The sequence below is a fragment of the Mchenga conophoros genome, linkage group LG3 (assembly GCF_057382185.1).
Source record: "Mchenga conophoros isolate Kocher_MC1m ecotype Shallow Benthic linkage group LG3, M_conophoros_male_GT1.1, whole genome shotgun sequence".
Classification (NCBI taxonomy): Eukaryota; Metazoa; Chordata; class Actinopteri; order Cichliformes; family Cichlidae; genus Mchenga; species Mchenga conophoros.
Window position 1 is genome coordinate 40,988,008 of NC_140528.1, and position 16,535 is coordinate 41,004,542.

Here is a 16,535-nt window from a genome sequence, read left to right on the forward strand (position 1 = left end):
TCTTCATATGAATTCATTTATCATGATGTGCTTCACAGAGTCGCTGTTACATGTCGCTTGTTGTAGTTCATCTCAAGTTGCATTTACCTCATTTTTTGACTTGCTGAGGCATGATGACTTTTGGTTTTTTTGGCATGTAAAACATGGGAATTAAAACAGGCTGTGGTTTCTTTTGCTTGTGCCTGCATAATAAAACATTCACATCTACAAATAAAACCCTTTCCACTAGCACAAAAGATGGCAGTAGGTGAGTCTGATCTGATAACACCTTTGACTTTTCACCATATTGTGAAGGAGGCAATTAATACAATACAAAATATTACACAGAGTGCACTATACTGGTCATAGGATGGGCTATACGCCTTCCAACAACTGCTCACACTGCACAGCAAATACACCGGACAATTACATCCACGCTCTTTGGTTCTGTCCACCAGTTCAGAAGTTTTGGCGTGAGATATGTGAAGACTTATCAAAGTGTCTGAAATGTGACATTCCAGCCTCCCCTTTAGTATGCTTGCTGGGCAACTTGGATGAGGTCTAAATAAACACAGCCTACGTTGTTTTTACGGCCCTATGCATTGCCAAGAAAATGGTCCTCATTAACTGGAAAGGTAAAAATAATCTTAATTCTAACCAATATAGAAACCATCTAATAGATCACATTAGTCTTGATACAGCCTCTGCCATCACATTTGATCAATCCCTTTGGGCTCCTTTGATCGGCTTCATCACCTAGTGGGGGTGGGGGGTCATGGTTTGGTCCTGCCTTCGCTATTGTGGTTGATATGGGGGCAGGGATGGCCTCAGGGCGTCTGGGGAGTCCCTAGGGACGTTTTCCCTGGAGGGCTCAGCCCGGGGGATGTGGCCATGACCTGGTTAGGGGCTCTGGTGGCTCTTAGATGGTGTTTTCCTTGTGGCTGCGTACAACGGAGATGGGGGAGGGTCTGTGCTGGCGGACGTTGGTTACTGGTCTGGTAGCCTGGCTGCCCCTGGGTGGGTCCAGGATGGGCGTGGAGGCTTGGGAGTCTGGGGATGCTCCGCCCCCGGTCTGGGGTGCTGGCTGGGCCTTGGGGGCTTGGGTCCTGGGTGTTGTGTCGCGGGAGCTGTGGGCGGGTGGGTTGTCTTGTGTAGTTTGGGAGATGATTGGATGATGGGGTGGGTGCAGTTTTCTCTGGGGTGGAGTCGGGTGGGCTGCCCCGGACTCTGTGGGGCTGAGCGGTGCTGCTGCTGCGGGCCCCGGTCCGGATGGGCCTGGGCCCCCTTTCCCTGGTGGGTTCCAGAATGTGGGGGTGCCTACTGGGGTCAGTGGGGGAGCTGGCCCCTCCCTTTATTCCCTCCCCATCCTCAGCTGCCTCCCTATTCCCGCTCTACCACACCCACCCACACACGCAGGGCTTGGGGTGCAGGTACTTCACCAGGGTGCAGGGGAGGCACTCCCCCTCTGTCCCCTTCTGGCCGCCTGTGCCTCAATTTTATTCTGCAAGCTAGACATCCACATTACTCACACTCTCACATAACACACACATATAGGGCCTTGGGGGTGGGCACGTTTTACAGCATCCAGAGGATGGTCGGTGTACTCCAACCCACCTCTGGCGCTGGTGCCCTACCCTCAATTTTAAAGGCACATAGACACTAAGGGTTTTCGGGAGGAGCCGTGCTGCTCTCCTGAGTTTTAAATGCACTTTAGAACAGCACACAGCAACATATGAGCGGGCGGAGGGAGGTTTGGGGTCTTCACTCACCCCGGTTCTGTTAGCCGTCAGGGCTGGGGGGCTGGGAGGAGGTGCTGGCCGTCAGACTGCGGTCTGGGGTGCGGGGCCTCCCTGCTACTGCAGATAAGGAGGTGGTCCGCTTGCCTCCACCCCAGAGAGAAGGGTTACATCTCCTGGGTCTAGGTGCGGCTTGCCCCTCTGGGGGCAGGGGTACCTGGACCTGGTATATAGAGTATGTTTGGGGAGTGCGACTGTCTGTGCAGTGTGTATTTGTGTCTGTCTACACGTTGGGTGAGTGCCGAGTATTTGGTTGTGTCTATGGGGGTGGGAATGCACGTTTGTGTCCGCGTGCGCCTGTTCGTCTGTGTCTATATGTCAGGTTGGGTCTTAGACTCAACCTCTCTGGGTACATCTCAGGCCCTCTAAAGTACAGAGGCCTATCTCCCCTCACCACACTCCCTGCTGGTCGCTGATGCCCTCAGACGTTGGCGTGTTGGTGGTCCTTGTCGACTGGGGCTGGGCGCTCATGTATGTACTGGCTCACTCCTGGTGGCCGATTGGCGGGGCCTGGCGCCTGTGGCCCGACTGGGCTCCTTCCGGGGGGTGGGGTGCCTTCAGGCCTCTGGGCCTGAAGCTTGGTCCTCTCTGGCACAGCTGGCTGCCGGCAGAGCCCACGGGCACGGCACTGCAACCCCCTCTGGCCTCTGCTCCGTAGCTGCTGGGTGACCTCTCGTTTGGGGCCCTACTCAGCTCTTCCCAGGAGGGTGGCACGGTTCCTCCCCCTTTGGTGGTCCTCCTCGGGTCCTTGTACTCTGGGGCCTCTGGATGTCTGGAGTTTTGATCTCCTCCATACCTGCTTCATGCCCTGGGGGACGGGGCTGTGGCCCCCCCACACTCCCTAGCAGATCGTTACATGGAGAAACCTTTGGAATACAAGCATGCTGATCCACACAGGTATGCACACAGGTGTACACACGGGTGTTCACAGACGCGGACTACACCTTTCTTGGCTGCTGCCTCAAAGCACATTGTGCGCTTTCTATCTTGCGTGCTGCACAATAGCGTTTAATATTTAGTATCTACTGATATCTACTGCTAGCTAATTTTTTGTGATGGTGCTGGTTTTTTTTTTATTATGTTGTTCTTTGTTGTTTGCTTTCTCTTCTGTTTTTTTCCTCCATACAGGTGACCCAGGTGTTTTGTTTTGTTTTTTCTTTCTTCCCCCCCTTCTCACCGTCTCTTCTCCCCTTTGGTTTTCTTTCTCTCCCTCTCTTTCTTTCATTCTTTCTCCCTGTCCTATCCCCCAGTCATGTCTGTCCCGTTTGTAGCAACTGAAAATAAAATAAATTCATAATTATAATAAAGGTCAATCAAATGGACCAATATGGCAAGGCCATGATGATCCACTTGGTAAAATAAATCCGCTTGGCATCTTTCTTGGCCTTAAGACAACAATTCTGATGGCTATAGATCCAAACGGGACACAAAAAAAAAAAAAAAAAAAAAGAGAAAAAAAAGAAAGAAAGAGAAAAAAAAGAGAAAAAAAAAGAAACCCAACCTTGTGAGGTCCCAGCACTCTTGTGTTGGTGTTTTGAGCTCTGCAGCTACTCATTCAGCAGTTTCATGCTACCTCAACATGCAACGACCATGTAAATTTCCAGATTGTTTCATTTTATTTTATTTCTATTTATATAATGTACATGACCCACCCACTTGCTGCACATAATTTCCTCTTTGTATATATCCATTCCCTGTATATAAAGATCTGTCTTCTCTCTCTTTTTTCTTTGCACAGTCGAGGAGAGTATCACGTCACATTTCACTGCGTGTTATGCCTGTGTAACCACGCACGTGACAAATAACGAATCTTGAATCATGAACGACCTCACTCTGTAACCTAGTCTGAATTTCTGTTGTTCCCACTTTGCAACAACAGAACGTACATTTTTATCTTGGAACAATAAACTTAGGCTGGGCTCCAGCCACTAATCCAGGGGTATTAAAGTTGTTACCAAAAAGTTGAACATAATTCAAAGCATATTCGTTGAAGGGTGTCAGTAGCATTCAGCTGAGGGGACACAGTGACTCTTTAAATGTGCATGGACTCCTAAAGCTCATTCTCCTGTCTGTCTTTGTGGTGTTATTATTATAGAGCACAATAACAGTAACAATAAGTCCACTGGTGGCATCCTTTACACCACTGCATATGATCCATTCACTGAGTTTGGTGAGGCTTGCATGCAGCTGCTCGGGCATGGAAACCCATTCCATGAAGCTCTCTATGCACTGTTCTCCAGCTAATCTGAAGATCACATGAAGCTTGGTTATGTGTAGCAACTGACTCTGCAGAAAGTTTGTGCTGACCACATTCCATGATTTTATATGGCAAACTTCATCATGGCTAAGTTGCTGTCATTCACTTCCACTTTGTAATAACACCACTAACAGCTGACTGTGGAATATTTAGTAGAGAGGAAGTTTTACACTCCTGTCACTATGGAAGTGATTGGAACACTTGGATCCAATGACTTGGATGAATACTTGGGGCTGTGCAGTTCACTTCTAAAACACTGTTATACCTCTGCAGTCCTACAATTTTAATAATGAAACAACAGTGCCATCATGAGGACAGAATCAAACATTGCGCTAGATAATTTTGAAGAAAGAACAGAGATGGGAAACAATAAATATCATGCAAACACTTCCACCACGAGAGCAAAATTACATGTTATTCAGAAATAAAAACTATAAATAAACTATAAAATAAAAACTAAAACTATTCATTCTCAAACACACATTTCCTGTTCTCAAGCATCTCAGTGCACTTTGTTTATTCTTTGTTTTCTGCGTTCAGAAAATGTGTATTTTGTAGCCACAGCCAAATAAGTCAAGTTTTCCATCTCACACTTCAAAAGTGTATGAGACAGAACCTGTCCACTGAAAAGGCCAGGAATGAAGAGCCCCTCTGGAGGGCAGGAGTCCAGTGGTGAGTTAACAGGGCTGAAAGACGGGAGACAGAGTCCCTAACCAGCAGTCAGATGCGGTGATCCAGCGCCAAAACACTGGGGCGGCTCAGGTCGTCCCTGGCCTCCTAAGTCCTGTTGAAGCCTGGGGCTGGGCAGAGACGGACCTGCTGGTGGGTTTCAGATCAGTGGTCTGCTGCACAATCCAAGCATGTTTCAGCTTGGTACAAACAGATGATGGGACATTTTCCTTCAGGATTAAAAAAAAACATTGTTCATAAATTTCGAAAATAAAATAATAAAAATGGAACAAACGAAAACACACACTGGTATCTCATTTCTGTCTTTCTTTTTCTTTTTTTTACATTTGTCAGAAGGTTAACAAACACTCCAGGTTTGGGTTATCTTTGTTCAATATTGAAATTAGTTTAAAATACATGTGTGACAAAAGTCAAGAAGTCGTCAGAGTCACAAATTAATGAGCTTCAAGTTTAGCAGAAACCAAAACCATTCAGCTCTGTAAAAAAAAAATTTCTGTGTCAGCTGCTGCTGGTTGGTTTCAAGGTGAGAAAAAAGTCTTTGACATCAAACAGACACCTTTACTGTACTGAAGCTGCTCTAACCAAAGCATGATGATCCTGTTTTTTTGTTTGCAGCTCTTTGGTTTTCACTGTATTCTGCAGACAGGTGGGTGTCGGTTAGCCACAACAAAACAGCAACAAATCAAAATTTCCACAGGACGTATTTTAGAAACCCAGAGACCCACGTGAGAAATGCAAGTGAGAGCGAAAATTTGTTGATGTTGCAGAAATCCAGGAAACACAAAAAAGTTTCGTTTGGTGATTTTTAGCTTTTTCAACCAAGATGAAAATACTTATAAAAATCTCTGTAACATGTGGATGTCCTCTAGTCTGAGGTGCTGGGATGAACCAGTTAGAGACCAGCAGCTGGACGTTAGTGGTTGGACTGGTGGACTACTTCAGTGAACAGTAGACGACGTCTGGCTCTGGTTTAAAGTCTGAACACAAACATACACAGTTCAAACAACAGGAAACATGATTACAAGCTTTGTAGTTTAATCAAGACCTCCAGTCTCCACCTCTCTGCATCACAAACATTCCCAGTTCAGACTGATTAAGTGTGAACTGGGATGCGGTTTGAGGTTGAGCCAGGATGTGGTTAGCTTAGCATGGCAACAGGATGAGCAGCTAGCTTGTTTCTGTCCTAAGTTAAAGATAAAGAGCAGCTGTACCTGGGACTCTTTGTTCTGATGGCTGTCTGGCCATAACTGACGTCTTCAGTTCTCCCTCCTTGGTAGACTACCACTGAATCCGTCTCTGTAGAATGAAACACATCCAAATTACTACACGCACAACAACTGCATTGCTTTTATGTTATTGCACTAAAGCTATTGCAAAACATTCTTCTTTTTTGTAAAGTGGCACAGTAAAGAGATTAAGCGATAACAACTATGGCTGTTTTCTTATCTGAACTCATCTGCTGTGAAACTAGGGTTGCCAACCGTCCCTTAAAAAACGGAATCGTCCCGTATTTAGAAACAAAAGTACACGTCCCGTATTGAGCTAATAAGGGACGCACTTTGTCCCGTAATACAGTGAGAATCAAAAGTAGTCTATAACTTTTAATGGAATTAACACTTTGTTTGAAAACATAATTCCCAGCCCCTCTCCTGCTTTGTGACCAATGAGCTGACAGCACACTTATGACAATTCGAGTATGACAAGTCAGATTACCGCTCATCTCATTGGTTGAGGAAAGGTCGCTTACGGAGAAAATACCGGAAGACAACCGATGACCACAACAACAAGCATGGCCAACAGGGAAACAAACGCCGACACTGCGGTGCAAGTCTCGGACGGCACACTGTGCGTCCATAAAATGAAGGTTATAACAGAAAATCTGTCGCTCGCTCTCTCTGTCTTTCACTCACACAGACACACCACCACCATCAACTTTGCTAAATTGCTAATGAAAAACATTGATCAGGCAGCTGTGATTGAGCAGCAATGTAAATCCAACTATTTTCACGGTTGTTGTGGTCGTGATAATTTTGTGATGCCACATGGAAAAGGCTCGGATGAGCTTTCCAAAGTTCTACAAGTTGTGCCTCCATCGCTTGTGTCCAGATCACACGCTGCACAGCTGTGCTGCAACGTCTTTTTCACCAACGTTTACGTGTTTGCGCGTGAGCAGCTGCGGTGACACCCTCACGAGCGATTGATGATCAGGAGCTGGTCGTGAGGTGTTAATCGCTTCTCGTTACCCCACGTATACTACACGATGCACGATGAAGGCCAAAATTGGGCCGATCACCAAATCGGTCGCACGACTCAAAAATCGGCTCAAAATGGGCCAAAAATCGCACAGTGTAAGCCCAGCATTAGAGCAGCAATGTTTGTTCGCTCAGAGAAAGAAAAGAAAAGGCTGCAAAAGTACAGGGAGGAATGGGAAAAGGAAAACACCTGGCTGGAAAAGTGCACTATAAAGCGCACTGCACTGTGTGCTGGCGCACTTTTTCCATAGGCATGCTTCTATTGGTGGGCACATGAAGAACATGAGGGGCGTGAAAGCTCGGGGAACCCTTTACCAATTTTTTGTCCGCCAGGCCATGGCAGAAGCAGATATGGTATGTAAACACTGGTTTGTTTTTTTAAACCCTCTGGTTAAGGTTAATATGGGCATGTGCAGTGAATATCAGCGCTATGTGGCCAGAAGTGTAATAATATAATTTATTTTGTGTAATAAACAACTGCAAGGATAGATGATTACAACAAATAGATCACTAATACATAAAAGTAATACATAGATGAATAATGATGATGAGTTAAGATGTGTAATCATGGGAACAAGCCGGTTTACAAACAGGAGCAGCTGATTAGCTTTAGAAAAGCTGAAATAATACCTCAACTGAAGCCAACTGTACTAAATGCACTAAATGTGCACTGTTACAAGAATATTTTTCGTTCCATTGTTTTCTATTAATTTATATAATTTTAAGTTAAGCAGGACAGAGTTCTTTTAAAGAAAGATTTACTTATATTCTCAAAAGTTAAGCATGACAGGCTTCTGTTTAAGAGAGAGACCTGTTTTACTGTGTTAATGTTGTCATTTTGAGCTAAAAATAAATGGCTAAATGATCATTTGTTTCCCATATGGTCATATCACAAAGAATATGCATCTGCTTAAATCAAGTTCAAGTCAAATGGTTAAAAAATAATTTCACACACAAAAAAAGAGCTACCACACTGGGAAGGGTGAAGACAACTGGGTTGCCCGGCCCTGGCCACGAGGTGTCCCTTATTTATTTTTCAGGGAGTTGGCAACCCTAAGTGGCTCTGTTCTTTCACTGCAATCACGTGTAAAAGAACAGAGTCACCCCCTGCTGGTCATTAGAAAGAATGCAGGTTTAACATTAACAGGTTTAGCTTCTCCTTCCAAACCTGTGTTAAACACACAGGCCTATGTGTAATTCAGGTTAACAAAATGCAGAAATAGTAAAACATAAGTACTGAACATATAAGTCTACTATAATAAATAGCAACAGAAGAGAAAAAAGAAAAAAAGGCCTCAAAGAGTTCAGGGTGGTATCAACGATACTGATTCGATACTCTGTACAAAAATGTATTTTATTCATTGTATCTTTTATTTTGTCTCAAATTATAGCATCATAATGATTACAGGACATCAGATTACTTGTTCTTATCACTTAATAATGCAGTCCTCTCCTCCTCTTTAGAGGAAAAATATGTCCACTCCATTTATGCTCAACCATTGTTGTGAGTGTGCACGCCAATGGGCTGCGACACATTTATACAGCCGTATTTCACACATGATTATGAAAGGTGTACGAGGAAGTAGTTCCCTCCAGGGGCGGATCTAGAGAAATTGTCTTAGGGTGGCATGAGGGTGGCAAAGAAATCAAATGGGGTGGCAAAATAAAAGCCTTTTTTTCAAACACATATGCAGGTGGTTACATGTGGTTATAATGATTCAAATGCAGTAATTATACATGTTTTTCATATAAATATAGTCTATAACGTAATTATTGTCTGTAGCCCACATAATTACACACTTTAGTTAACATAAAACATGTGAGTTTTGATTCTATGTACTCTATAGCCTGTATAATAAATATGTAGCCCAATAAGTATAAAATCCAGAAAGCTACACAACATGGGGTGTATCATTTACAAACACAAGTCTAACTTAAGTTTCACTGTTTTTTGTTAGAAAACAGTCACATTGTTACAGCTTAAATTACACAAAATGTCAGAAATCTGCACTGTCATGAACAAAAATTTAAACCAAAATTTTCATGATTTGTTGGATTAACCCTCTGAGGTCTGAAATACAACTGACCATTTCTGACTCCTTTTGAGTTTACGTTTGTATTTCACCCTCAAATTGTTTCATTTTATTTTTTCCCCTTGCCTCGTTTGGTTTCATTCTTTTCAGCTCAACTGAATTTAGTTGTTTTTTTTTCACTGACATACTGCATTAGTGTTACTGATCTGAAATCACACAAAGAACTTAAAATCCTAGTAGTATTTTTTTACTGTAAAAAACCACACAGACATGTTGAGTAAATTTTTATAACTTGAATTGCAAATATAAATTGTACATTTTGTAAACATATACAACTATTTATCTAAAAATGCAGCCACTACACCTGCCATTTTTTTTTCATTTTCTACAACCACTTAAAAATATTACTAAAACTAAAATGAGAGAACAATCAGGTGTCACAATAAGATGCCCCACAAGTGATGTGTGCCAGTAAAAAAAGTTTGTCCACCAAAAGACAGAACAGCACAGGGATAAGATTAGATTAGATTAGATTAGATAGAACTTTATTAATCCCTCGGGTGGGTTCCTCTGGGAAATTCGATTTCCAAAAAAGCACAGCACCGACAGAAGTTACAGAGTTACAGAATATTATATATATATATGTATATATATATATATATATATATATATATATATATATATATATATATATATATATATCCATAGGTCCCTCATCCTATTCAGTAGTGATCGATGTAGCGGTTCCGAATGACAGCAATATCAGGAAGAAGGAACACGAGAAGCTGGAGAAATACCAAGGGCTCAGAGAAGAGCTCGAGAGGATGTGGAGGGTGAAGGTAACGGTGGTCCCCGTGGTAATCGGAGCACTAGGTGCGGTGACTCCCAAGCTAGGCGAGTGGCTCCAGCAGATCCCGGGAAAAACATCGGAGATCTCTGTCCAGAAGAGCGCAGTCCTGGGAACAGCTAAGATACTGCGCAGGACCCTCAAGCTCCCAGGCCTCTGGTAGAGGACCCGAGCTTGAAGGATAAACCGCCCGCAGGGGCGTGCTGGGTGTTTTTTTTTTTTATATATATATATATATATATACACACACACACACATATATATAAATACAGAGACAATATAAATAAAATATACGAAGGGGATAAATAGAATAAATAGGAATAAAAATAAAAATACAAGTGAATTGCACATTTCAAGTATTGAGTATTAAACCTGCAGGCCTGACAACAGGAGGTGTATCATAAAACTTTCTACTCAGTGTTTACATTGCAAATGTGCCTTAGTGACATTCATTAGTGCCCTCAGTGACACACAAAACAAAATAACGACTACACAACACACTAAGTATACACTCCACACTAAACGTCACAAATCTCCCACATCTAAAAACTCTCTCCCTCCCTCGCTCTGTCTCGCTGCCGTTACTGTCGCTCCAAAAACTTTCCCTCTTCCTAAACAACCAAATCCCACGTGTTGACTTTTTAAAAAAAAATGGTCGACATGGCGCATTTTTCCACCAATAGGAAAGAGGTGGCTTTTTTTTCTTTCTTTACTGTTTTCGCGCTGTCCTTAGAAAAAACACTATGCAATATATTCAGTTTTAGCATTTATATTCACTGTTGACTGTAACTACGCTCAAAGTGTTAATGCTATCTTATTTCAATAAACAACACTGTCATATGGAAAACTGGGGTGGCACTTGCCATCCCATGCCACCCTTCTAGATCTGCCCCTGCCAGGTAAAAAACAAACAAAAAAAAAATAAAGTGTCTGAGGGGGAAGGTAGAGCTTTCCGAAATGTTTCCACAGAAGAGGTGACTGTGAAGATGAACAAACACTGTATTTCACAGAGTCTCTGACAGACAGCACAGAGACGCACTGACACAGTCTGAACAGGTTTGATGATAATCAGAGAAATTTATCATCAAACCAATGTCTGTCTCCTGGGGCCCGTTCTTCGTACGTCGCTTACTACATCCAAGATCAAATCATCGCGCTAACTTTGAGCTCGCTAATCCGGTTCCCCGAACACACCTGCTGTTGACGATTAGTACAGCTGGATGAAGTAATGTGAGATCACTGGGTGTCGTAAAAGGGGCTACGCATCGAGAGTAGAAACATTGATCGGCAACCCTCTGATTGGTCGGCGCAAATGTCGAAGGAGCGCGCTCGGTATTTTTCGGCAGCAGAGCAAGAACTCCTGAGTGAGGGATTTCAGGAGTTTCAGAGTTTAATTAAAACGCAAGGGAACACTGCAAAGGCTGCAAAAGCAAGGAGAGAGGGCTGGCAGAAAGTTGCTGACAAATTAAACTCGTAAGTAATTTAATAATAACAATAATAATGGAGTGGATTGATATAGCGCTTTTCAAGGCACCCAAAGCGCATGACAATGCCACTATTCATTCACTCTCACATTCACACACTGGTGGAGGCAGCTACAGTTGTAGCCACAGCTGCCCTGGGGCAGACTGACAGAAGCCAGGCTGCCATATTGCGCCGTAGATTTATCATATCACACTATATTATATTATATTACATTATATCCTCTTTCACATTAGAGCCACGACAGGACCCACTAGAACATGGGAACAAGTAAAAGGGAAATATAAGAATATTCTACAGAATGGTAATATTTATCACTTATATTGCTTTTCGTCTCTTGGAAAGAGACCCTGAAATAATCTGTTTGTTTGTTTATAACAGCAACCAAGAAAAGGGCAGAGCAAAAAAAGACAGGTGGTGGTCTTGCACCCCCTCGTCAACAAGTTGGTTAAGTGAATAATACCCTCACGGGAAAATCGATATCTCTCTATGAGCACACTGTTGCGCTGAGCTAAAGGATCCTGTCTATCCCGCAATATACGCCGCGATCTAATCCTGTTTACATAAAGTAATCCTGCTCCCGAGCAGGTTTACGCTTACGGATCTGTTGCTATGACAGCAAGTCCCGGATGAGCTTCGGAGAACCGAACGATCCAAGATCACGCGAGATCGTCAACAATCAAATCCAGCTACCTTACTTAGCGAGGTACAAAGAACAGGCCCCTGGATGATCAGATCATCTGTCTGTACCTGAATGTTCACTGACAGTCTGAGAGTCTGAACAGCAGCAGGAGAAAAACTCTGAGACATTTCAAAGAAATCACAGGTAAGCTGACATTTCAAACAGGTTACAGTCCAACAGCAGGCTGGAATTAACCCTGACTCTGCTGTTGTTTATTTTTATTGTAGATCAAAAAACAACCAACAGCAATAGTAATAAACACAGCAGAAACTGAAAGACCAGCGATCAGTCCAACAGATCCATCCTTCTTTCCTCCATCCTCCTTCCCTCCATCCTCTGTGTCTCCTCCTGTCTGACCTGCAGCTGAGAAACAGGTGTGAGGTGTCAGCTGTCAGGTAGGTGATGAGTGAAGAACAGAACAGAATCCATTTCCTCTTCAAACTGCTGTCAGACATTATCTACTGCACTCTGATCACATCACTCAGACCAGCTGCTTTCTACAAAGTCTCATCAACAACATCTTTAGAAACAAACATCAACAACCAGGAAGCAGCTTCACCTCTGATCACACACACACTCAACTCTACTCACTCACCTGGAGGAACGACAACCAGGTCGGTGCTGTTGATTAGAGTCATAGGTCCTCCCACTTCCTGGACGACACGACACTCGTATGTTCCAGTGTCATTAATCGTCACATTCTTCACAATCAAAGAAACGTCTCCATCCTTCATCTGTCTGTCCTGCAGATCCACCCGGTTCTCAAATGATGGATGCTGGTCGTCTGGAACAAACAGATCATCCCGATACAAAAGAACATATTCATCTCCCAGGTCAGCTCTGCTCCACTTTACCACTATGTTGTTGTTGTTTGGAGCTCGACATGTCAGAGTGACGTCCTGTCCAGATTCAGCTGTGATGATTTTCTGGCCTGAAAGAGGAAAACAGCACAGAGCAGAGAGGTTAAAGGTCAAAGTACAACTGTTGACTTCTACAGCAGTCAATCAGAAACAATATTATCTGTCAATGTTTATAAAAGTATAAAAGTACAGTATATTGCAAAACTTACTGATCAAAACTATATAAAAATGATTTCTTTTACTGGTCCGTTGAACAAAAAAAAAAAAAAGCTCCAGAAAGCAAAACACAAAAAATAGAGGAAGTGCTGATTGGACTGTACCAAGTGTGCCACACGATGGGAAATTCATAAATGATTGGAGCATTTTTTTTTCAAGTACCTGCTAATTTTAAATTAAACATTTCAAACAGATCAACAAATACAAGCAAACACACAAAGTGTTTGTGGGTAGTTTGGATTAAAGTGTGTGTGTGTGTGTGTGTGTGTGTGTGTGTGTGTGTGTGAGAGAGAGAGAGAAAGAGAAAGAGAAAGAGAAAGAGAGGGAGAGAGCAAATGAAAACAATAATTTCTGTATTCATAGGTCCTACAGGACAGGACAGAATCACTTAATCATTAAAAGTTTTTCCCCTGAAAACACTGCATTGACTAAATATTCTGTACATGCACATCAGAAAGCAGCCATGATGGCTCCTGTAACTCCTGCTTATATGTTGCAGATTGTAGCTGTTAAAATCAGCAAAGAGCAGAAAAGCATCAGAAGCAGCAGCAGGTCAGCTGATCACAGCCTGAACACAAAGAAAACAAATCTGCAATACTGATTATTATGGGACTCATTTCTAAGACACTTTTCCTATCTCAGATGGAAAGTTTCTAGCTGTTAAGCATCGAGCAGAGTGACGCAGTTGGAGTAGACATTTCCGTGTTCTCGAGTTCTGCTAAGCTGACACTTAGATCGCTTTATACATATGTATATATATATATATATAAAACCATTTTTGGTGTTTTCAGCGGATAATAAAATCTGACAACCTGACTCCTTTAGTTTTAATTTAAGGTTTAAATAAAGCCAAAAGTTGCAGATCTCAACTGCTCGATCCACCATTTTGTGTCGTACAGACACATAGATAGATAGAACAGCAGGCAGCCAGAAAAAAAAGTGTGAAGCACCAAAAAGAGGTGATTTCAAAGAGTATAAATGAAATAATGTCTTTAAAAGTGAATTTAACATGCATAATATACAAGAAAGAGACTTTATCAGACTGAGTGAGTCCACCCAGTCTCTTTACATACGAACAAACTGAACTCATATGATAATGACTCTACTGCAAACTGTTTATCACACAAGAAAATATTGTATAACAGTAAATTATAAAACCTCACCTGCAGAGACAAACAAAACAAAAACAAACAGCAAAGTCGAGAACACCAATGCAGTCACAGCAAACATTTCCGTGTTATCGCTGTTCTGATTTAGTTTGTTCTAAATGTCTGAGTCTGTTGGTATTTTCACTGGCAGAACCTGGGTTAAAATCTAACTATATTAGTTTAAATTTTAGTTTAAAATGTAAAAAAAAGAACGTTTTCTTTCAACCAGCCAGACACACCCGACTTCTAAAACAGAAGCCGCGTCAGAGTGACATAATGACGGGGCGCACCGTAGGACATTTGGAAATAAGCGACATAGTTGAAAGAAAGTTTTAGTGTTCAGACCTTGAACAATCTCCACAGAACTAATCAGAACCTCTCATGTGTCAGTCGTCATGTATGAACAGTTTGTGTTCCAGTCTTTGAAGCAGATGTTTGTTTCTGACAGTAAGTTTCAGGCTCACAGCTTCAGTCTCCTGCCCCAACCAGCTTTGTAGCTGTGTAATGACATCACACTGACACACACATTACACTTCTTTGCCTCTGTCACAGCTGGATTACACCAACAGACATTAGGTCCACACAGACCCCACCCAGCCTTGTGTCTCCTTCACACACAGACAAACTGAATCAATATGAAAATAAGTCTTTGAGGAATATTGTTAACTATTTAATCAGAGTGACACTCATCTCAGCTGCACAGACAAACATGACAAACATCAAAGTGGAGCAGAGTGACGTAGTTACAGCAGACATTTCCATTTTCTACATTTCTGCTGATCTGACTCTTAGTTTCATCTAAAAGTCTGACTCTTTTTTTAAACAGTTTTTCTGTTAAAACATTTTTTATGCGTGATGTTAACTGAACTGTAACCATGACAACTGAAACTTTTTACCTAAAAGACTGAAAATGATTTTAGAAAAACACAGCAAACACTTACTGTTGTTGTATGGAGACCTGTTAAATCCTCAAACTCTCTTCTGATCATCAGGATGGAAAAAAAATCCATACAAAGATAAAAAAGTGTGAGGTTGGTATAATCCATCTGCTCTTTCTGTAGGTCAAGAAAAACCTGATAAAGTCCCAGGAAGTTGATTCTGTTCATCTGGACGTAAAGTTTTCATTTGGAGAAAAATATCATCACTCATCCAAGTGACTTCTTCAGGCCACTGACGACTGAAGTCAACTTTTTTGGATTTCCTTACCTGGATGACTGAGCATGTATCAGGACACTATGATGAACCTATCCTTTATGTTTATTTAACATGAGCAGTTAAAAAAAGTAAACAATAAAAAAATAATAGAATGTAACAAGTTAATCTGTGGGAGAACTCGCTGATGCCACAACGCTGATCTAACTGACTCATTTCACTTTGACATCCTGTTTTAACAGACACATCCTAGTACTCAGAACAGAACCTAACCACCTACATTTAACCACATATGTAATCTTACTGCAGTTACAGGAAACGAACTTCAACTGGTTTCAAAGAAAAAGGGTGGATCGGTAGAGACAAACTTCCAATCTGTCAGTGATTTATCTTTAAGTTGTGTTGGAGCCACAGAGAGCAAATCTTTGTTCTTCATGAAGAACCAGTGAGACTGTTTGGACTGTCCTATGAAACATCAGTGCAGGAGTCTCTCAGTAGATCTGTTTACAGTGAAGACAAAGAAACACCCACAGAGAAGACATGGAAAAAGCAAGCGTCAGCAAATTGTCTGCAATGCATGCAGCTCCTGCAACACTTCCTGTAAATCACATGACTCATATGAATCATATCACTGCACCTAAAAGGCTGAAAGCTCATTTTAAAGACTTGATGTTGAGGATTTCTGAAACCCTTGAACACTCCGCTGATCATCAGGACTGAACAACAGAGACACTTTAGATCTGTGTGACATTAGTGCCGATAGCACTTATTCCTGATTGCTCTGGCTGTAGGCTCAGATATTTGACAAGAAAATCCCATGTATGCTAGTTGTTGTTTTAGAAAGACACAGGTAGATGTGTAGAGACGACCTCACACTCCACTCTGTCTGTGTGTGAATGTAGATTTGATCCCAAAGCTGTTTATTAAACCACTCTTAAAGCTCTGCTGGTCAGGGCTCTTGGCTGAAGAAGAAGAATTATAAATAAATAATGTAAGAAAACGCACACAAAATATTTACTGACTGCAGCTGCTGAATAAAAGGAAAGTGAGATGTATTTCATGAACTGTGATACTAAGAAACTACTTTTGGATTTTAAAAGTGGTTACATTGCTCTTATTTGTAGAGCAGCTGCCATGCTGT

At 42.1% G+C, this 16,535-nt stretch overlaps 2 protein-coding genes and 1 pseudogene across 4 annotated transcripts in view; 1 reads left to right on the forward strand and 2 right to left on the reverse strand.

Moving 5' to 3' along the window:
• Positions 1–16,535, forward strand: part of LOC146578653 (uncharacterized) — a 563,460-nt pseudogene that overhangs the window by 334,385 nt on the left and 212,540 nt on the right.
• The window catches only part of LOC146578668 (low affinity immunoglobulin gamma Fc region receptor III-like), a 66,801-nt gene that overhangs the window by 9,693 nt on the left and 40,573 nt on the right, over positions 1–16,535 (reverse strand). The gene's annotated exons all lie outside the window — the stretch shown is intronic.
• LOC146578670 (coxsackievirus and adenovirus receptor-like) lies at positions 9,724–15,846 on the reverse strand. Of its 3 annotated transcripts, none has more exons than XM_085269092.1 (3): positions 14,258–14,382; positions 12,614–12,949; positions 9,724–12,375 (listed from the first exon to the last, which is right to left on the reverse strand). In XM_085269092.1, the coding sequence occupies exons 1-3, from the start codon at positions 14,322–14,324 to the stop codon at positions 12,209–12,211; spliced, it is 570 nt and encodes a 189-aa protein (XP_085125218.1). In that variant the 5' UTR covers positions 14,325–14,382; the 3' UTR covers positions 9,724–12,208. The 3 variants fall into 3 exon arrangements, 2 of the variants coding, with proteins under 2 accessions (XP_085125218.1, XP_085125217.1); XM_085269091.1 differs by having other exon boundaries at positions 9,724–12,381; XR_014891516.1 differs by lacking the exons at positions 9,724–12,375; positions 14,258–14,382 and adding an exon at positions 15,184–15,846 and having other exon boundaries at positions 12,819–12,949.

Bases quoted from the DNA above. Each gene is read 5' to 3' on its own strand.
- LOC146578670 (XM_085269091.1), bottom strand. From the start codon at position 14,324: ATGTTTGCTGTGACTGCATTGGTGTTCTCGACTTTGCTGTTTGTTTTT. The intron at 12,950-14,257 runs GTGAGGTTTTAT...TTCCTCTTTCAG, and splicing joins TGTTTTGTTTGTCTCTGCAG to GCCAGAAAATCATCACAGCT. The intron at 12,382-12,613 runs GTGAGTGAGTAG...CCTGTTTCTCAG, and splicing joins CCTGGTTGTCGTTCCTCCAG to CTGCAGGTCAGACAGGAGGA.